General features: G+C 36.7%; 3 protein-coding genes across 3 annotated transcripts; 1 reads left to right on the top strand and 2 right to left on the bottom strand.

Annotated features, from left to right (window-relative positions):
- Positions 1-624: 624 nt before the first annotated feature.
- Positions 625-1,228, top strand: CBG13666 (the record flags this gene model as incomplete). The annotated part of the gene is made up of 2 exons (XM_002632399.1): positions 625-750; positions 1,115-1,228. 2 exons carry the CDS (start codon positions 625-627, stop codon positions 1,226-1,228), a joined length of 240 nt encoding a protein of 79 aa, XP_002632445.1.
- A 618-nt stretch (positions 1,229-1,846) lies between these two features.
- Positions 1,847-15,651, bottom strand: CBG13665 (the record flags this gene model as incomplete). The annotated part of the gene is made up of 14 exons (XM_045244781.1): positions 1,847-1,932; positions 2,197-2,428; positions 3,483-3,680; positions 4,390-4,509; positions 4,838-5,067; positions 6,116-6,491; positions 8,126-8,485; positions 9,595-10,356; positions 10,928-11,128; positions 11,791-12,000; positions 13,672-13,935; positions 14,987-15,325; positions 15,459-15,560; positions 15,607-15,651. 14 exons carry the CDS (start codon positions 15,649-15,651, stop codon positions 1,847-1,849), a joined length of 3,525 nt encoding a protein of 1,174 aa, XP_045095226.1.
- Positions 15,652-18,232: 2,581 nt separating this feature from the next.
- On the bottom strand, positions 18,233-21,133 carry Cbr-rho-1 (the record flags this gene model as incomplete). The annotated part of the gene is made up of 4 exons (XM_002632397.1): positions 18,233-18,304; positions 19,391-19,741; positions 20,819-20,953; positions 21,113-21,133. The coding sequence occupies 4 exons, from the start codon at positions 21,131-21,133 to the stop codon at positions 18,233-18,235; spliced, it is 579 nt and encodes a 192-aa protein (XP_002632443.1).

Here is a 21,133-nt window from a genome sequence, read left to right as displayed (position 1 = left end):
CTCTTGAAAAAACCGAAAAAAAAAGTGAAAACGAGCGAAAAATTTTTAAAATTTTGAATTCGCGCGCTTTTACTCACCGGGCGGCCTAGAAAAAACCTCGTCCCTAAGGGCTTTCAGCGTATTTTTCGATGCGTTTTTCGAAGGAATTTTTTTTTGAATGTTTTCTTTATCTACATGCAATCAATCTACATGCATTTCTGCACATTTTGATGCAATAAAAAATTTCACCGTACACCACCTTTAATTTCCCCGAAATTGTTCAAAAAATGTTTCACTTTAAATGTCGGATTTTATGAATTTTCTCTTTTTTTACTTTTTCAAATTTTCCCCTTTTATTTAGTCTCTCCGGTTCAAATTATTCAGAATTCTAGATTTCACAAAGCTTAGGTTTTCTACAAAAATAAAAAAAAAAACCGTATTCAGATTTTTTTAGTTTTCCCAAATTTCAGAAATAGGAATTCCCGGATTTTTAGGAAAATTGAAATTTTCAAACAATCCGAATTTTTGAAAAAAAAATCGATTAAAGTTATAATTTCCATCAAAAATCCAGAATTTCAAGAAAATTCAAAAATTGATAAAATCCAAGTTTTATGAAAATTTCCAAAGAAAAAATCCAGATGCCGAATGCACGATCTGAATGAAGCTCTCGACGATCTTCGTGCCGTCATACCGTATGCTCACGGAGGATCAGTGAGAAAGCTGAGCAAGATTGCCACGTTGCTCTTGGCCAAAAATCATATCATTATGCAGGTGAATTTGAAGACATTTTTGTTTTAATTTCAAACTTTTGTAACGTTCTTAATTTCCAACATTTTTTGAAAATTCTTAAAGTTATGAATTTAGCTCGTCTAGAGCTTTAAAATGAGTCCAAACTCGACATTTTTCCGTTGATTTTGAAATTTTCGTGGTTACTGTAGCTGGGATTTCGTGGTGGGACCCGGAAATTATCGATTTCAAGATAAATGCGTCGTGTTTATACTCATTTTGAAGCTCTCAACGAGCTAGAGATGATTCTGAAGTCAGAATTGCGCAAAAATTGACTTTTGAACTTTTTTAACGAAAACTTAAAAATGAAAAATTTTTTTGGAGTTTAATTTTAATAATTGATTTTCAGGCAAAAGCCATTGATGAGCTAACTGCACTCGTCTCTCAAATGAAGAAGAAGAATCTGGAATCTTCTGAAGACGTGGCGGCGGAGCAGGAGAAGTCTTCAAAATCTGATATTTGATTGATTTTTTTTTTGACTTTCGAAAAAAAATTCACCTGAAATTCTAAGCTCACTACTATCAGAAAGTTATTTTAATCTTGAAAAATTAATTTAAATAAAACATTTTAATTTTCAAAAAAAAAACAATTTTTTTAATTTCCCATATTTTCAAATTTTTCTGAAAATTCATGTATTTTTTTTTGAAATATGACTTTGAATCATCTCTAGCTCGTCGAGAGCTTCAAAATGAGTATAAACACGACGCAGTTATCTTAAAATCGAAATTTCCGGGGTCCCACCAAGAAATCCAGCTACAGTAACCCGAAAATTTCAAAATCATCGGAAATGGATCGAGTTTGGACTCATTTTGAAGCTCTCGATGAGCTGAATTCAGATTTGATGTTAAAAATCGACTTTTTAAAATATTTTAACTTCAAAAACTCGATTTTTTTTTGAAAAAAAAACCAGCTACAATCTACGAACTACAATCTACCGGGGAGGAACAAAAAAAAACGAAAACTACAGAAAAATTCTAGATAGATTGTTCAGCGTTAAACACTGGCTGGTGGAATTGCTCATGCTTAAAATTGAGAGCCAAAAATTGAAAAAAAAAAGGGACAGATCAGAGAAAAAATGAAATTATTGATTTTTTGGATTCTGATGATGATGACGTGGCAGTTGTTGTTGAAGATCGATGATGGTAGTGTTGATGGTAGAAGTGTCAGCTGGAAGACAAAAAATCGATTTTTCAAAAAAAAAATAATTCTCAAATTTTCCCAAAAATCAATTTTTTCGAAAAATTTCAAAATTATCATATTCTGATAAAAATTGATTTCACGGCCTTAAATAGCAGGAGAATCAATATTATAACAAAATTTTTTTTTAATTCTGAAATTGATAAAAAAAAAATTTTGAAAAATTTCGAAAAAACCCAAAGGGGGGACCCTTATGTGATTTCTCAAAAAAAAATTGTTTTTTCAAAAACTCACTTTCAGATGACGTGGCCTCTTCAGAATTCCCATAGAATTCAGAAGACGTCGTCGGAACGCCAAACGCCGCACTAATGCCATTCATAATCGACGCGCTATTCCAGACACGTGGATCGCCGTTGTCCACGACGACGACGTCTTCTGAAGTCGGAATTTGTGATGGATCTATGAAAACGACAGGCTGCTGCTGTTGTGGACCGATATAGAGTGGTGGACGAGGAAAATGCGAGAGCTGAAAAATTTTGAAAAATCGATTTTTCAGATTTTTTCGAAAATTTTTCAAAATTATCAGATTCTGATAAAAATTGATATCACGGCCTGAAATAGCAGGAGAATCAATATTTTGAAACAAAATTTGAAAATTTTGGAAAACTGAAAAAATCTTTTTTTTTGAAAAATTGACAAAAAATCCCAAGGGCCCTTATGTGATTTTTTGACAATTTAATTTTTTTCAAATTTTTAGAATGTGTCATGTTTCTGATTCTAGATTCATTTCTAGCTCATTCAGAGCTTCAAAATAAGCCCAGACTCGACTAGTTTCCGTTGATTTTGAAATTTTCGGGGTTACTGTAGCTGGGATTTCGTGGTGGGACCCCGGAAATTTCAATTTAAAGATAAATTAGTCGTGTTTATACTCATTTTGAAGGCATCGACGAGCTAGGAACGAATCTGGAGTTTAAATATTGACTATTCCGAAAATTAGTTTAAAAAATTGAAAATTTTGAAAAATCACATAAGGGTCCCCCTTGTGGTTTTTTTTGCATATTTTCAAAAAAAAAGCTTTTTCAATTTTTCAAAATTTGTAACGAAATATTGATCTTTATACTGTGTTAGGCCGTCACATCGATTTTTATCAGAATCATACTTGTGAAATTTCGGCCCGGCCCGGCCCGGCCGGCCCGGGCCGAGAGAAAATTTTCAGGGCCCGGCCCGGCCCGGCGGCCCGGCAGAAAAAAAACAAAATTTTTGAAAAATGAATTTAAACAGCCGCCATTTTTGTCAAAGCGATAAACAACGCGAATGCGGTTTTTAGAATGTATTGAAAAATAACTCGAAGAAAAAAAACACTGAATACCTTTTTTCGAAACAATGATTCAACTTTTCGCTCAAGATTTTGAAGTTCGCGGTAAACTTCCGGGCCGACCGGGCCTCCGGGCCGGGCCGGGCCGGGCCGGTGAAATTCGTGTTTTGGCCCGGCCCGGCCCTTCACAAGTATGATCAGAATCTGATAATTTTGAATTTTCCCAATAAAATTCAAATTTCAAAAAATCCGTAGGGTACTGTACCTGCGTTTCTGGTCTAACCAATCTCGCAGTGGTCATAATTCCTTGTCCAGCCAACACCACTGGTGGTTTTGGTGGATTCTCTTTGGCCGGGGGGATGAAAACGCGCTCCATTGATAATGGTGCTGTTGAAGACGTCGGAGTAGAAGACGTGGAAGTCGAAATTTGAAGTTCCGGGAAGAGTTCCTTGTAGTTTGTGGGCTGAAAAATTTACTTTTCTAGTGATTTTTGAGCGATTTTCAGTTTTCTAAAATTTTCGATTTTTTTTCAAAATTTTCCAAAATCACAAAAATTTGAAAATTGGAGATTTTTCGAAAAATTTCAAAATTATCATATTTTGATAAAAATTGATATGACGACCTGAAATAGCTTGAAAATCAATATTATAGCGAAACTTTTGAAAAAATTCCAAATTTGAAAAAAAAACATATTTTTAAATTTCCGAAAAAAAACCAAAGGACCCTTATGTGATTTTTCAAAAATTTTTTCAGATTTGTTCAAATTTTCTAAAAATCAATGTTCGAATTTTTCCTACTTCAGATTAATCTCTAGCTCGTCGAGAGCTTCAAAATGAGTATAAACACGACGCATTTATCTGGAAATGGAAATTTCCGGGGTCCCATCACGAAATCCCAGCTACAGTAACCCAAATCAACGGAAAATGGTCGAGTTTGGGCTCATTTCGAAGCTCTGAAACGAAGCTAGAATCAGAAATATGAGAGATTCTGAAAATTAGGAAAAATCAAAAATTTTGAAAATATTTTTTTTTCAATTTTCCGAATTTTTGAAATTTTTTTTCAAAACATTGATCTTTGTACTATTTTAGGCTGTCATATCAATTTTTATCAGAATCTGGCAATTTTGAAATTTTTTCGATTTTTTTTTTCAATTTTCAGATTTTTCAGCATACCTCCGATCTCTCCATTTTCGGCTTTTTAGCATCTGATCCTTCTCCGAGTTGATACGAAATGCGCTTTTGTTGCGCTTTGAACGCTTTTCGCTCCTTTTTCAGTGGACATTTTTGGGTGCTCTGGAAGAGAAAAAATCGATAATTGATTTTTTTGAAAATTTTCCAATTTTAGGTCATTTTTAGGCCATTTTTAGGCATTTTGAGCCATTTTTAGGCCATTTTTAGCGATTATTAGGTATTTTTCAGTGATATTTAGACATTTTTTGTGATTTTCAGGCCATTTTTCAGCATTTTTCAGAAATTTTTAGGTCATTTTAAGAGATTTTCAGGCGATTTCAGGCCAATTTCAGCGTTTTTAGGCGATTTCAGGCCAATTTCAGCGTTTTTAGGCGATTTTTTAGTGATTTTACGCAAGTTCCAGTCAATTTTAAGCCTAAACTCTCCCAACCTCATAATGCTCCACACATCTCAACGGCTTCACCGACTCTCTCCAATCCGAATCGAAAGGCAGTGTGATCTCGGCGCCACGTGGAATCTCGTGAGTCGCGATGACGATTAAACCGAAATTCTTCTGATCATCGAGGGCATGGGACAGGCTACAATTTGGATTGCACGAACGGCGAATGTGCGTAGCTGGCGAACGCTTTCGTGTACACACGCACAGCTTCCGCGCGGATCCTGAAATTGAAATTTTCAAATAAATCGATGTTTTCAGATTTCTTTTCTAAAAATTCGTTTATTTCTGACTCTAGATACAATTTCAGCTCATTTGGAGCTTCGAAATGAGCCCAAACTCGACCCATTTCCGTTGATTTCGGGTTACTGTAGCTGGGATTTCGTGGTGGGACCCCGGAAATTTCGATTTCAAGATAAATGCGTCGTGTTTATACTCACTTTGAAGCTCTCCGCGAGCTAAAAATGAATGTATAGTCAGAAATTTTAAAGAAATAATTTTTGGGGAAATTTTGGAAAAATTCGAAAATTTCAAAATCATCCAATCTTGACGAAAATCGATATCAAGACTCAAAATCACACAAACATTACGCCCCAATCAAGAAATTTTGAAAATTTTTATTTTTGAAAATTTTGAAAAAAGGAAATTTTGAAAAAAATTTTGGAAAACTCGATTTTTCAGACTTTTTTACTCGAAAATTCCCAAAGTTGAGTTTTTATCCTCAGCTCGTCTAGAGCTTAAAAATGAGCCTAAACTCGAAAATTTTCCATTGATTTTGAAATTTTCGGGGTTACTGTAGCTGGGATTTCGTAGTGGGACCCGGAAATTTCGATTTCAAGATAAATGCGTCGTGTTTATACTCATTTTGAAGCTCTCGACGAGCTAAATATGAATCTGGACTCAAAAAAATGATTTCCGCTGAAATTTCAAAATTTTTGAAAAAATTTGAAAAATCACAAAATCACACATTTTTTGCAATTTTTCAAAAAAAAAATTCAAATTTCAATTTTTTTTGAAAAAATCTTGTTATAATATTGATTTTCATGCAATTTCAGGTCGTCATATCAATTTTTATCAGAATCTGATAACTTTGAAAACATTCGAAAAATTGTAATTTTCGCCCATTTTTGGATCATTTTCTGTGATTTTCAGGCCACTGTTCTCATTTTTAAGCGATTTTCAGTGATTTTCGACCATTTTGGCAATTTCTGGGCCATTTTTGTGATTTTTAGGCAGTTCTCAGTGATTTTCAGGCCAAAATTAGGTAATTACCACTTGTTTCAGAGTCTGATCCCTTGTGCTCCAAATCACAGTACAAAAAAATGCCCGGCACGCCTCCTGGCTTTCTCTTGACCTCTTCCGGGATCGTAACCCATCCATGAATCACCAGCACCACTTGATTGACTCGAATATTCTCGGTTGCCAATATTCCAAACATATTATGGAAGGTCTTGGCACGACGGGGACGTTTGGATGGCTCCAGAAGTTGTTTGGCTCCTGGAGTCGTTGGGATGGATTCTAGAAGGACGCCAGCAGCATCTGAGTAGCCGTGTGATGCGAGTTTTGGAGAATCCGACGAGGTAGTGGTGGGCGGAGACTTGCTAGGGCGTCCGCGTTTTGGGTGACGGTGGTGACGGTGTTTTCGGTTCTGGAAATAAAAAAATTCCAAAAAATTCAAAATTGTCAGATTCTGATAAAAATTGATTTGACGACCTGAAATAGTATGAAAATCAATATTTTGAAACAAAATCGCTTATCCCAGTTCTCTATGCTAACCGCCCTTCATCGCCGCACCCTTCTAGTTCTTCGTACCTATCACAAAATTGTTATAAACTCATACCATTTTCCCTCTATGTCGTCCTACATTTTTTCCAGTCATTCTAACAGAGCCCCGTGTTTGTTGAAAATCAACGGTCAATACTTTGACTGCTTCTTTCATAGAAACCTGTTTATGTGGAACCGTGTTTGTAAGGTGATAAATTCTAAGCTCAGTCCGGTGGCGTTTGCTAAGCGAGTAGGAGCGATTCCTTATGATATTCTGATCCCTCCCACTACAGGACTCTAGTCGGTCCGTCTGGTCATTTTACTTTTTTATTTGTTCATGTCCCATTTCTTGCCAAATTATCTATCTATTTCCCCCATGCATTGCAAATAAATATATTATTATTAAATCTGAAAAAATTTGAAAATCGAAAATTTTTTTTCAAAATTTCGAAAAAAATCCAAAGGGGGGACCCTTGTGTGATTTTTCAAATTTTCAATATTTTTTTCGAAAATTTTCCCAAAAATATTTTTTTCCATATTTCTGACTCCAAATTGAAATTTTTTCGGGGTTACTGTAGCTGGAAATTTAGAAAATTGAAATTTTCGGGGTTACTGTAGCTGGGATTTCGTGGTGGGACCCGGAAATTATCGATTTTAAGATAGATGCGTCGTGTTTATACTCATTTTGAAGCTCGACAAGCTAGAGATGATTCTGAAGTCAGAAATTGAAAAAAATGAATTTTTTGGGAAAATTTTGGAAAAATCGAAAATTTCGAATTTTTGTAAAAATTGATTATTTTTTCAAATACATCCAATTTCAATAAAAATCGATATCACGACTCAAAATCGCATAAGAATTGTGTTCCAATCAAAAATTTCGATTTTTGAAAAAATTTTTTTTTGAAATTTCCAAAAATTCTTGGAACATTTTCAAAATTTGACATCTCCTAAAATTCCCCAAAAATTCTGAAAAATTTCTAGACAAAAATCAGTGTTCTATGATTTCTAGAAGCCGAGATATGACGATTTGAAGTTTGTTGAAGAGACGCAGACAGTTAGAGTGTCTCGTTGTCTGCGTCTCTCACCTTCAAGACTTCAAATGGCTATAACTCGGCTTCTAGATGTCGTAGAGCAGTCGTTTTTGAGCTAAAAAACTAGCTGAAAGATATATTCTCTGAAAATTCAGAAAATAAAAAACTTTTGAAAAAACATTTTTTTTTAATTTGCAGAAATCACAAATCCCCCTTTGGATTTTTTTTCAAATTTTCAAAAAAATTTTTATTTCTAATTCTCAACTTTCGAAAAAAATTGTTATAATATTGATTTTCAAACTATTTCAGGTCGTCATATCAATTTTTATCAGAATTTGACAATTTTGAATTTTTAGAAAAAAAAATTTTTTGGAATTTTTTTTGAAAATTTTCAAAAATGACCATATCTCGACTTCTAGAAGTGCTAGAGCAGCCAGTTTTGGACCAAAAAGATTCTGGAAAGTTCTATTTTCTAAAAAAAAATCACCTTATCTTTCTTCTTCCTCTTCCTGGTCCCTCCTCCATCCCTCTCAAACTTCTTCAGAATCTCCCTCTGCTTCCTGGCCGCATCTGCTCTACTCAACGGTAAATTCCTTGGATCACAAACTTCACAAAGGTACGTCTCCGACTTTGTCATAGTTTTCGCTGCGAGACCCATACAAGCCATGTGTTGCCACGTTTTGCACGAACTGCACTCGATGGTGTCACCGTCCTCGTGCGTCAGGCCACAGTGACATCGCATCTCCCAGAATTCGTCAGAGGATTCAGATGACGTGGATCTATCGTCGTCCTCGGTGTTGGAATTGGACTCGGAGAAACTGTCGGTGTCCGCGGATGATGGAAGGATCTGGAAATTTGGGAAAAATTAGGCTATGGTGGCCTAACTTTTTGAAAGTTGAGCTTTCTAAGCCACCATATAAAAATGGCCTCGAAAACATTCTAGATGAATGTCTGAACGTTTATAGGCAAAAAAAAGTTGGTGGCCTAGAAAACCCAACTTGCAAAAGTTATGCCACCACTTCAACATGTATCCCGAAACTCAATTTTTGAAATTTCTGACTCTAGATCCATTTCTAGCTCGTCAAGCCCTTCAAAATAAGTATAAACATTATTTTGCATTTATCTTGAAATCGAAATTTCCGGGGTCCCACCACGAAATCCAAGCTACAGTAACCCGGAAATTTCAAAAGCAACGGAAATTAGTCGAGTCTGGGCTCATCTTGAAGCTCTTGACGAGCTGAGGATGGATAAAAAGTCAACTTTGGGAATTTTCGAGTAAAAAAGTCTGAAAAATCGAGTTTTCCAAAATTTACCTTTTTTTTCAATTTTTCAAAAATCAAAAATTTCAAAATTTCTTGATTGGGGCGTAATGTTTGTGTGATTTCGAGTCGTGATATCGATTTTCATCAAGATTGGATGATTTTGAAATTTTCGAAAAAAAAGTGAAAAATCGAATTTTCGAATTTTTCCAAAATATCCCCAAAAAATATTTCTTTCAAAATTCTGACTATAGATTCATTTTTAGCTTGCCGAGAGCTTCAAAATGAGTATAAACACGACACATTTATCTTGAAATCGAAACTTCCGGGTCCCACCACGAAATCCCAGCTACAGTAACCCGCAATCAACGGAAATGGGTCGAGTTTGGGCTCATTTCGAAGCTCCAAATGAGCTGAAATTGTATCTAGAGTCAGAAATATGTGAAATTGAATTTTTTCGAAAAAATGTGAAAATTTCGAAAATCACATAAGGGTCCCCCTTGGAATTGTTTCAATTTTTCCAAAAAAAAAATTTTCAAGATTTTCAATTTTTCAAAAAATTTGTTTTAATATTGATTTTCAAGCTATTTCAGGTCGTCAGTTCAATTTTCATCACAATCTGACAATTTTGAAAATTTCGAAAAATCGATTTTTCAGCATTTTCTGCCAATTTTAGGTCATTTTCAGCAAAACCTACCGCGCTGCGCGGCAAAATCTCCCCTGTCACCGGCTCATAGACGGTGCCAGGTGGCAGCGATCGCTTCGACGTCAACGCCTTCTGCGCTTTCTTCAGAGCCATGGCGGCGTCTCGGGCGGCGTAGAACGCAGAAGACGTCATTCCCGGATACGTGGGAAATGGGAATTTTCGTGGATTCTCTTCTTCATAGGGCTCAGGAGGCGTCATTTCACAATTCTCGGAATTCACAGAAGGCGTCGTTGGGATTGTGAATCTAGAATACACCGTTGTTCCAGAAGACGTCGTCGTTCCAGAAGCTCTAGAGCCTCCAGAATTTTCAGAATTCGAAATTCCAGAATTCTTAGAATCCGAAACTTTAGAAAGCGTCGTTTCAGAAATTCCAGAATTCCCAGAATTCACACGTCCCGCAGATGACGTCGAAATCGTGATTCTAGAAGATGTCGTTCCTGGCGCTGATGACGTGGCACGAAGAATCGGACGCGACGTTCTGGGATAGTTAGCAGCCATCGCTCCGGGATTCACACGTTGGACGATGATTTTTGAAGACGTCGGAGGGGCAGATGACGTGGAATTCAGAAGTGGCTTTGGGGGGACTTCAGAAGACATCGTCGAGGTATTCAGAAATGAATTATTGAGAATCGATGCAATGTTAAAGTTGGGAAGACGTCGGGAGGGTACAGTATCCTTTGGGAAGGTGGAAGACGTGGAATTTGAGAGTCCAGAAGACGTGGAGTCAGAAGACGTCAGGAGATTCTGAATTTTCTGAATTTTTAGGATTTTCAGATTTTTTGAAAAACTGAAATTCCAGAAAATCTAAAATTCCTAAAAATCATTTTTCAGACTTTCAAGATTTTCGAAATTTCAAAATTTTCAGAATTTTCAATTTTTTTAAATTTCAAAATTTTCAGACTTTCAGAATTTTCAAAATGTTTTAAACTTTTTTAAATTTGCAATTTTTGAAATTTTAGAATTTTCAGTATTTTCAGATTTTTTGAAAAACTGAAATTCCAAAAAATCTAAAATTCCTAAAAATCATTTTTCAGATTTTTGGAATTTTTAGTTTTTTCTGAAAATTTCAGAATTTTAGAATTTCAAAAATTCTAAAATTTCGGAATTTTCAGAATTTTATAAAATTTCCAATTTTCAAATTTTCAAACTTTCGAAAATTTCAGAATTCTCAGAATTTTATAAATTTCAAAATTTCAGATTTTTCGAATTTTCAAATTTTTCGAATTTCAAAAGTTCCGAAATTTCAAAATTTCAAATTTTTTTGCAAAAATTCTAAAAATTTCAGAATTCCAGATTATCAGATTTTCCAAAAAATCTAAATTACATTTGATCTCACATTCTCTGCTCCGCCTGTCATCCTAGAGGAAGCTCCGCCCCCTTTATCAATGGAGGCTCCGCCCCTTTTCTCCGAATCCGACGCCATCTGACTGTGATGATGTTGGTACATTTGATAGGCGTTTTTCAGCGGAGGCATCGCGGGAATTTTGAATTTTCCAGAAGAATCCGAAGAAATGTTGGCGGGAAACTGAAAAAAATTGAATTGTTAGTGCTCTGTAGGCATTTTTAGGCGTTTCAGGCATTTCAAAGGCATTACAAGGCCAGTTTGAGGCTATGTTAGGGCATGTTAGGTCATTTTAGGCATTTCAGGCTAGTTTAAGCATATTTTAGGCAATTCTCGGCATTTTCAGGTCTTTTTTAGGCACTTTTAGGCATTTTAAAGGCATTCCAAGGCCAGTTCAAGGCTATTTTAGGCATTTTCAGGTCGTTTTTAGGCGTTATTAGGACATTTTAAGGCATTTTAAGGCCAGTTATAGGCCATTTTTAGGCATTTTAGGCTAGCTTAAGACCGTTGTAGGTCATTTTCAGCCAATTCTCGTCCATTTTGAAGCATTTTCAACTGTTTTCAGACAGTTCTCAGCGATTTCTAGGCCATGTTCAGGTAGTTTAAGGCATTTTTAGGCCATTTTTAGGCAATTTCAGGCATTTTGAGATATTTCTAGGTCATTTTTCGCCATTTTTGACTGATTTTTTGCTATTTTTAGCTATTTCCAGACATATTATATTTCAGATCACTTTCAGCCACTTTCAGACATTTCCATCGCATTTTAGGCTAGTTTAAGGCCATTTTCAGCCTATTCTCGTCGATTTTCAGCCTATTTTCAGCGATTTTCAGTCGAAATCCCGTACCTTGACTATGGGTGGCACCAGAAGGGTTGGCAGCTTCTTTAGAGGTGGTCTCTGAAATTGTGCTCCTGATGACGTGGATGCTGATGACGTGGCAGTGATCTGAAGAGGTCCTCGACTTTCTTCCTGTCTGCGTCTCTTGTAGAATTGTTTGACTCTCTGGAAATTTGGAAAATTTGAGTTTTTTTGATTTTTTAAGAAAAGTGGGCGGGGCTCGGACAATTCAGGCTCCGCCCACTTTTTTCCCGGGAATTTTGATTAATTTTTGACCTTTTTCAAGTGATTTTAAGCTATTTTCAGTCAATTTTTGACCATTTTCGACATTTCAGAATTTCAAGATTTTCGAAAATTTTAGAATTTTCGAAATTTCAGAATTTTCAAAACTTTCAGAATTTTCGAAATTTCAGAATTTACGAAGTTTCAGAATTTTCAAAATTTCAGAATTTTCGAAATTTCAGAATTTACGAAATTTCAGAATTTTCAAAACTTTCAGAATTTTCAAAACTTTCAGAATTTTCGAAATTTCAGATTCAAGGACCTAATTCTCATTCAAGGACCTAGGTATACTAGTTGATGATCAACTTCAATTCGACAAACACATCAATCTTATTGCCTACTCTGCTAAACTCAAGTCCCGCCAAATACTGAAAACGTTCCAATCGAAAAACCCTTGTTTATATTTCCGTCTCTTCGACATCTACATTAGACCGGTCCTCGAATACGGTTGTGAACTTTTCGATCCATCCAATGCCACACTTGCCAATAAACTAGAATCTCCTCTTCGTTATTTCACCAGAAAAGTCTTTCAGAGATGTAATATGCCCTTCAATTCATACACCGATCGCCTATCCCAGTTCTCTATGCTAACCACCCTTCATCGCCGCACCCTTCTAGAGCCCCGTATTTTTTTTCAAAATCAACGGTCAATACTTTGACTGCTTCCTTCACAGAAACTTATGTGGAACCGTGTATGTAAGGTGATAAATTCTAAGCTCAGTCCGGTGGCGTTTGCTAAGCGAGTAGGAGCGATTCCTTATGATATTCTGATCCCTCCCACTACAGGACTCTAGTCGGTCCGTCTGGTCATTTTACTTTTTTATTTGTACAGGTCCCATTTCTTGCCAAATTATCTATCGATTTCCCCCATGCATTGCAAATAAATATATTATTATTAAATCTGAAAAAATTTGAAAATCGAAATTTTTTTTTTCAAAATTTCGAAAAACATCCAAAGGGGGGACCCTTGTGTGATTTTTCAAATTTTCTAATTTTTTCGAAAATTTTCTCTAAAATATTTTTTTCCATATTTCTGACTCCAAATTCGTTTCCAGCTCGTCGAGAGCTTCAAAATGAGTCCAAACTCGACCATTTTCAATTGATTTTGAAATTTTCGGGGTTACTGTAGCTGGGAATTCGTCGTGGGACCCCGGAAATTATCAATTTCAAGATAAATGCGTCGTGTTTATACTCATTTTGAAGCTCGACAAGCTAGAGATGATTCTGAAGTCAGAAATTGAAAAAAATAAATTTTTTTTAAAAAGTTTTTTTTTAATTTATAAATGTTTCTTTTGGGGTTTTTAGGCATTTTTAGGCATTTTTGAGCTAAAAAAATGTTGTCTAAAACTGCCTAAAAATTAAAAATCGTCTGAAAATGGTCAACAACCCCCAGAAACACCGGATTTTTTTTTTCAAATTTTCGAAGTTTTTTGATTTTGGTGTGTTGAATTTTTTTTTTTGGATTTTTAGCCATTTTCAGCATATTTTAGGCCATTTTAAGGTATTTTTTGCGATTTTCAGAAATTTTCAGGTAATTTTTTGAAGTTTTTAGACTACTTTGGCCATTTTTAAGCTTGGAAAATGGACATTTCCAGCCGAATTCCACACCTCGAACTCGGCCCTAAAGAAGAATTTCGAGTTGGTTCGAACGAATTGTGTTCTTGCTTCCCGGGCGAGTCGTTGCTCATTCTTCGTATCTCTGTGTATTTCCATGGGACACTCGACGTCTCCTCTCAAATGGGCGACACAGTCCAACGGAATCTCTGAGTCCGCCCATCCGTCGTCGAACGGAATCGTGATTTCGTCGGTGTAGTTGATTTGTTGCGTGGCGACGAGTGCCAAGCCCAGCGGTTCGAATTCTCCGGTGACGTGCTGGAACAAAATTCATAAAAATCCCCAAAAAATGAGAAATTTTCTAGCAATTTCAGAGGGTTTATGGCCATTTTCAGCCATTTCAAAACCCGTTTTCAGCTTATTTTTTAGTTGGTTTCCAGAGCCTTTTTTTTGCAATTTTTAGGTAATTTTTTTGTGATTTTCAACTTTTTGAACACACCAAAATCAAAAAACTATGAACATTTGAAAAAAAATCCGGTGTTTCTGGGGTTGTTGACCATTTTCAGACGATTTTTCGTAATTTTTAGGCAGTTTTAGACATTTTTTTCAGCTCAAAAATGCCTAAAAATGCCTAAAATCCCCAACAGAAACCTTTATAAATTAAAAAAAAAACCCAAAAATTGGGATTTTCGAAATTTCTTGATTTCGATGTATCTATCTGTCCGGATGTCCACAATGTTGACAAATCCGAATTTTCTGGGGTTTTTTGACGATTTTCAGCGAGTTTCTTTGTCATTTTCAGACAGTTTCAGCCATTTTGAGACTTTTTTAAAAGGGCCAAAATAGTCTAAAAATTTCAAAAAATGACCTGCAAATTACTGAAAATCACAAAAAATACCTGAAAATGGCCTAAAAATCGCTGAAAATGCCTGAAAATGGCCAGAAAAATCAACAAAGAGTGATTGAAAATTTCAAAAAATCACAAAAAATGACCTAAAAGTGAAATATAAATTAGCTGAAAATGCCTGAAAATGGCTTGAAACATGCTGAAAATTATCTGAAAATCACCTCGAAATCGTCCATCTTTAAAGTTTTTTTGGTATTTTAAGGCCACTTTTTGCAATTTTGAGGTGATTTTTAGACAATTTTCAGCACATTTGAGACCATTTTCAGGCATTTTCAGCCAATTTTTATTTCACTTTTAGGTCATTTTTTGTGATTTTTTGCAATCTTCAATCACTCTTTCTGATTTTCAGGACTATTTTCGCAATTTTGAGGTAATTTGTAGACAATTTTCAGCATATTTTAGGCCATTTTCAGGCATTTTCAGGCATTTTTCTCGAATTTTTTCTGAAATTCCCTTGTCTACCTTAATCACACAATTCGGTTTACACGATCTTCTCACGAACTGCGCATCCGTCGACCCCCTTCTCGTATCAATCACCAATCGCTGATCCCGGAAACCCGCATTGTATCCCTCGGCACTCTTGGCGTCTTTCAGCCCATCGTAGTAAAAAATTCCACGTCGCACTTGAAAGTTGGGACCTCGATTGCCTTCGGAATCCAGCGAAATGAACCCGGTTAGCTCTAGGACGATTTTTTTGGGCGGCGTACTGTTGGTGGCGATTAGAATGCGTTCTTGGCATCCTGGGATGGTGTACTGTTTGGCACGTGGCAGAGCTCGAGATTGATAGAATTGGCCTTCGGCCTAAAAATTGATTTTTGCGAAAAAAAATTGTTTTTTTGAAATTTTAAGCTTTTCAGAATTCCCGGAATTAGCCTCCGGCCTAAAAAATAAAAATATTAAAAATAATTTTTTTTCAAAAATTTCAAATTTATACTTTCAGATTCCTCGGAAGACTTCTGATCAAATTATATGCTTTTTTCGAGTACACATTCTTCTCTAGGATCGTGGCTTTTGGCTTGGCGCGAACTGGAACTGCCTGGAAAATTTGGGGATTTTCCCTGATTTTTTTCGCCCAAAATTACCTCTTTCCCGACCAGAATCGAGTTCGGCAGAATGATCATACTCATCTGCCCCGAATTTTCTGAAAAAATTTTTTTTCCAAATTTTTTTTTTTTCCAAATTTTTCAAATTTCTGAGCGAATTTGCTAATTTTCTGGGTTGAAACTTATCGATTTTTCGATTTTTCACACCCAGAATCCTTGAAAATCCCAAAAAAACACTTTTTTTGCGAAATTTTGGCGAAATTCCCAAAAAATGGGTTCAACAGGAGCGAAAAGCGCATCTTCAGCTACAGTAACCTACAGAAATTGCGTACTTGGCATTTTATTCTACGCGCAAAGTGAAAGCGAGGGAAGCGAAAATGTTCAAAAATGAGTCATTTTTCAGGTTTTTTCAGGAATTTTTGCTTAAAAAACGAAGAAAAAAGAAAAAAATTGGTTAAAAAAACAAATTGCAAGCAAATGTACAAATCTGAACTTCTGAAAATCCGTTCTTTTATCAATTTTTTCCATGATTATTTTGAATTTTCATAAATTTTCATGAATTATCGAACTAATTCATCTTTTAAACTTTAAAATTTTCCGAAATTTTGAACTTTTTCAAAAATTGGTCCTCCCCCCCCCCCTCCCCGATTCCCCATCTAAAAGGTCCAGATTTCCTGCCCCATTGGATGATAAATTAGGTCATTGCTCAGCGTAGTGCCTAGTACTACCCAAAATAGTGAAAGAGTGCTCTTTTCAATCTTTCCTAATTTATTAGGTTCCCCCTTTTTGGTCATTTCCCATTGCTCATTCTAAATAATGAGAAATCTCAAAATGGAGGGCAAAAAGGGTGAGAAAGGGGCGGAGCTTGAAGTTCTTGGGTACTGTAGATTTGGTTCCTTGCCAAAAGTTTCTAAACTTCCAGATCTAGATTTTTTGAAGTGTTGAAATTTCGACTTTTGAATTTTCAGATTTTTTGAAATTTTCGAAATTTTCGATTAAAATAAAGGAGCTTAATTTTCAAAAAAAATTGAATTTTTTGATTTTTGAAAACTATGAAAATTTGAAGTTTTGTCAAATTTTGAGTTTTAGAATTTTGCATTTTTTGAAATTTCGATTTTTTGAAATTTCCAGATTTTTTGATTTTTAAATTGAAATTTTGAATCTTTTCGATTTTTTAGAGATTTAGGAACTGGAATTTTTCTCAAATATTTGCAAATGGAGCCAAAAAGGGGGCGGAGCTTGGAGGTCCTTGGGTACTGTAGATTTGGCTCCTTGCCTAGAATTCCTGAATTTTCAGACCTAGATTTTTAAAAGTATAAAATTTAAAATTTCCGAGTTTTTTGGTTTTTTGAAGTTCCCCTTTTTTTTAAATATCGATTTTCGAATTTTTTGGAATTTTCAGCATTTTCAGATATTGTTGAAATTTTCGATTTTTGAACTTTTGTTAATTTCGAGGAGCGGAGCTTGATGTCTTCGGGTACTGTAGATTTGGAATCCATGTCTTCTGGAAATTCCAAATTTTGAAAAAATTCAATTTTTCGATTTCCAAAATTTTTTTTCAATTTTGAAATTTTCAGGATCCTCGGTCTTCCTTCTCGGCTTCTAGACGTTTCTGGAGACCTAAAATCCCTGAAAATGTTCAGATCTAGGATTTTTTGAATTCTTTGAAAATTCGAAATTTTCAGATCTCAAGGTTTTGCAAAAAATGAGCAATCATTGATATCATTTTCCAATAATTATTCATTTCTCCTTACATATAGAAAATATCGTTTAAAAAGAAAAGAAAAAACGGTGTGGTGGTGTGGTGTGTCACAAATAAAATAGGGTTGGATGGGGATGGGGTTGGGGAAGATTCCAGAAGGATTCAAACAAAAAATAATTTTGCTTTTGCTGTCATTCAAAACAATTTGAAATTTTAAAGACGAAAAAAAAGATGTGGATTGTTTCAGAGTTGGGGGAATAATAATGAATGAAGAGAAGGACGAAAATTGGTGTTAAAAATTTTGCATTTCTTTTAAATTAATCGAGAGAGAGAGATGAGAGGAGACAGAGGGAACGTCTTCTGGAAAATTCTCAAAATTTCAGATTTTCAGAATTTCCGGGAATCTGAAGAATCGAGGAATTCAGAAGACGTGCGTGGGAGAGTGCGGGGGGAGAAACCAGTTACGATTGAAGCTAAGATAGGAAAGTAGCGATGGGAGGGGGTGATCAATTTTTAGGAGAATTGTAATTTTTTTTTTGGGGAGGAAGAGGGTGGGAAAATAAGTTTTGTTTAGAAAAAAAAAGACAAAAAGCGGGGAATTTTCAGAATTTTTTCCAGAAAATTCTGAAAAAAATTCGGAAATTAGGGGACAGGTAACACAGTTTAAAAGGGGCGGGGCCAGGGGAAAAAAAGGGGCGGAGCTATAATTTGGAAAGAGAGGAGATGTGTGGATTGGAATAGAGCGCGAATTTCAAAAATGGAGAGGGGGAATTTTTAGAGAAAAATTTTATAAAACATTTCTGGATAGGGGGTGTTTAGAGAAAAATGGGCGGGACCAAAATATAAAAGAATGGAGGGATATCGATCGAAAATGATTGATGTGATGCTGATGGTGTTGTGTGTGTGTGTGTGATTTTTCAGAGAATCGTGAAGGTGAGCTTCTGATGATGACGACGGTGTCGTTTAGAGGATCATGCACTTGCTCTTCTTCTTCTTCTTTTGCTGCAGAGCCGCTTGTGTCGCTTTCTCGAACACCTGGAAATTATAATTTTTTAGAAATTGTAGATTTTAGTGATGAGCAACCCTAGTTTCAGGATTTTAAGACGGTGGTCAAGGATTTCTAGTTTTAGAATGATGGCCGTGTATTACAGATGACCTAGTTTAAGCATTCCTAGGCCACTGTCAAAAATAGTCGATTTTGGGGTTTCTAGGCCGTCGTCTAATACGGCCGACCACGGTGACCTAGAAAATTCAGCCTGCAAAAGTTTGGCCACCTCGTTAAAATGACCTAGAAGAGATACCAGGTGAATATCAGATCGTTTCTAGGCAAAAGAAATTGGTGGCCTAAAAAACTCAACCTTGCAAAAGTTAGGCCACTGTAATGGTTTCTAGACTATTATCTAAAATGACCGAATTCTGGGTTTCGTAGGGAATTACTAGCTGAAAGTGGCCTAGTTTCGGGGGTTTTCAATTTCTAGTCCATCGTCTGATATGGCCGATTCTTGGGTCTCTAGGTCATCGTCTAAAATTGCTGGATTTTCGATTTCGTAGGAAATTACTAGCTGAAAGTGGCATAGTTTCAGGGTTTTAGGATTTCCAGGTCATCGTCTAACATGGCCGATTTTTGGATTTCTAGGCCATCGTCTCAAATGGTCTAGGTTTTCCGGGATAGCTAGCTAAGGCTGTCTCGTTTCAGGGCTTGAAGACGATTGGGCTGGTCTATGGTTTCTAGATCACAATGGTCTAGCTTTGGGGGCCGATTTTAGGCCAATCACCAGAGAGTTTTAAACTGACCCCGAAACTGGCTAAGCTAAATTTCTGGCCTAGATCAAACACGCATGGCCTAGCTTGAGAATTCTAGGCCATCATCAGAAATGTCCTAGGTCTGCTGGTTTTCTAGCTAAGGCGGCCTAGTCTTGGGGTTTTGGGACGATGGCCTAGCTTAAGGATTTCTAGGCCACCGTTTAACTTGGCCGAACTGTGGATTTCTAGGCCGTCATCTAGAATGACCGATTTTTAGGCCAATTTCCAGGAAGCTAGGCTTCTGAATAGCGAATTTTCAGGCTATTTTCAACAGGGAAACTCAAATTTTCTCTCTTCCCAAAACGAAAGAAACCGAACCTCACGAATTCCATCCTTGGTCTTGGCGGAGCACTCCAAATAGGCAAAAGCTCCAATCTGCTCGGCGATAGCACGTCCCTGCTCCGGCTTGACTGGCTCCTGCTTCATCTTGGCCAACTCGCGCACCGTCTGCGGGTCGCTGCGCAAATCGCGCTTGTTTCCGACGAGAATGATTGGCACGTTGGGGCAGAAGTGCCTGACTTCTGGCGTCCACTTCTCCGGAATGTTCTCCAACGAGTCGGGCGAGTCGATCGAGAAACACATCAGAATGACGTCGGTGTCCGGGTACGAGAGTGGACGGAGACGATCGTAGTCCTCCTGTCCGGCTGTATCCCACAGAGCAAGCTCCACCTGCAGCAAAGGGGTCGAGATTAGTTAGGGGTTCGTAGATACGAGTCGGTAAGGGGGTTTTTGGGGTCATTTTGGCTCAAAAATCTCCTAAAAATCGCTGATTTTCGTATTTTTAAGCTTAGAAGCTGTTAGGGGTGCAAAAACCTAGCTAAATCGCTCAAAATCAAGTTCTGGTGCTTTTTCGACGTCAAACTTCGTTTTTAGCCAAAATTGCTGATTTCAGACCGATTTTCACAGCTTCTGAACGTCGGAAATCGCGATTTTCGCAGTTTTCGAGCTCAGAAGCCGTTCCCAAAATCGATTTTCGTCGTCGTTTTTAGCGCCAAACCAGTCATATCTTTTTTTAGCTGAAATCGTCGATTCCAGACAGATTTTTGGGAAATTCAGTTGTAAGATACTCAACATTCGAGCTCGATAGTCAATTTCGATAGTTTTTGAGCTTAGAAGCTGTTGATAGTCTCGAGAACCGAACTAGAGGCAGAACGGCTATTCCAGACCGATTTTCGGGAAGATTTTTCACTGAAAACAGTCAGAAACGTCACTAGAACGATTCGAACGGTTTCTGGCTCGTTTTTCAGCTTCCTAGACTGACTTTATGGATCTGAAGCAGATAAATCGTCAAAATAGAGCTCTAGAGCGCGTTTTTCAGCTCCCTAGATAGACTTTAACGCGAATAATACCGAAAAATTGTCGAAATTGAGCAATTTCCGTGCCGAAAACTGATTCTGCACTGAAAATTGACAAAAATGACTAAATTTTCGCTTAGGACGATTCTAAAGGTTTCTGGCTCTCTTTTCAGCTCCCTAGATTGATTTCAAGTGCCTATGACCGAAAAATCGATAAAAATGAGCAATTTCGAAAACTGCATTACCACTCCAAATTCGAGCTAGAAAACCAATTTTCGCTTCGAACGATTCTAAAGGTTTCTGAGACCCTACAATCCATTCTTGGCTATTTCTACAGCTCCCGAGACGCACAAATAGACAAAATTGAGTTGGTTTCGGTCCTAGACCGATAAAATCGTCAAAAATGAGCAATTTTCGTGCCGAAAACTGCACTTTTTCCCTCCAATCTTACCTGCTTGCCATCGACCTCAATGTCGGCAACGTAGTTCTCGAAGACAGTCGGCACATAAACGTCTGGGAACTGATCCTTGGAGAAGACGATCAGAAGACACGTCTTTCCGCACGCTCCGTCACCGACGATCACCAGCTGGAAAACGCGGAATTTTAATTGGATGCGAAATTTCGACATTTTCAGCTATTTTGAGCTCTCTTTTCACACTCATTTTCTCGTGGAGAGATAATTACAATTTTAATGAGCTCGCGGGCTCGCCAAGCCGAGCCCAGCATCCAATTATCTTCAACTCACCTTCTTTCTAATCGCAGCCAT

This window comes from Caenorhabditis briggsae (genome assembly GCF_000004555.2).
Source record: "Caenorhabditis briggsae complete genome, chrIV, whole genome shotgun sequence".
In the NCBI taxonomy this organism is placed as follows: domain Eukaryota; kingdom Metazoa; phylum Nematoda; class Chromadorea; order Rhabditida; family Rhabditidae; genus Caenorhabditis; species Caenorhabditis briggsae.
This window is presented reverse-complemented; position numbering and strand designations above follow the sequence as displayed.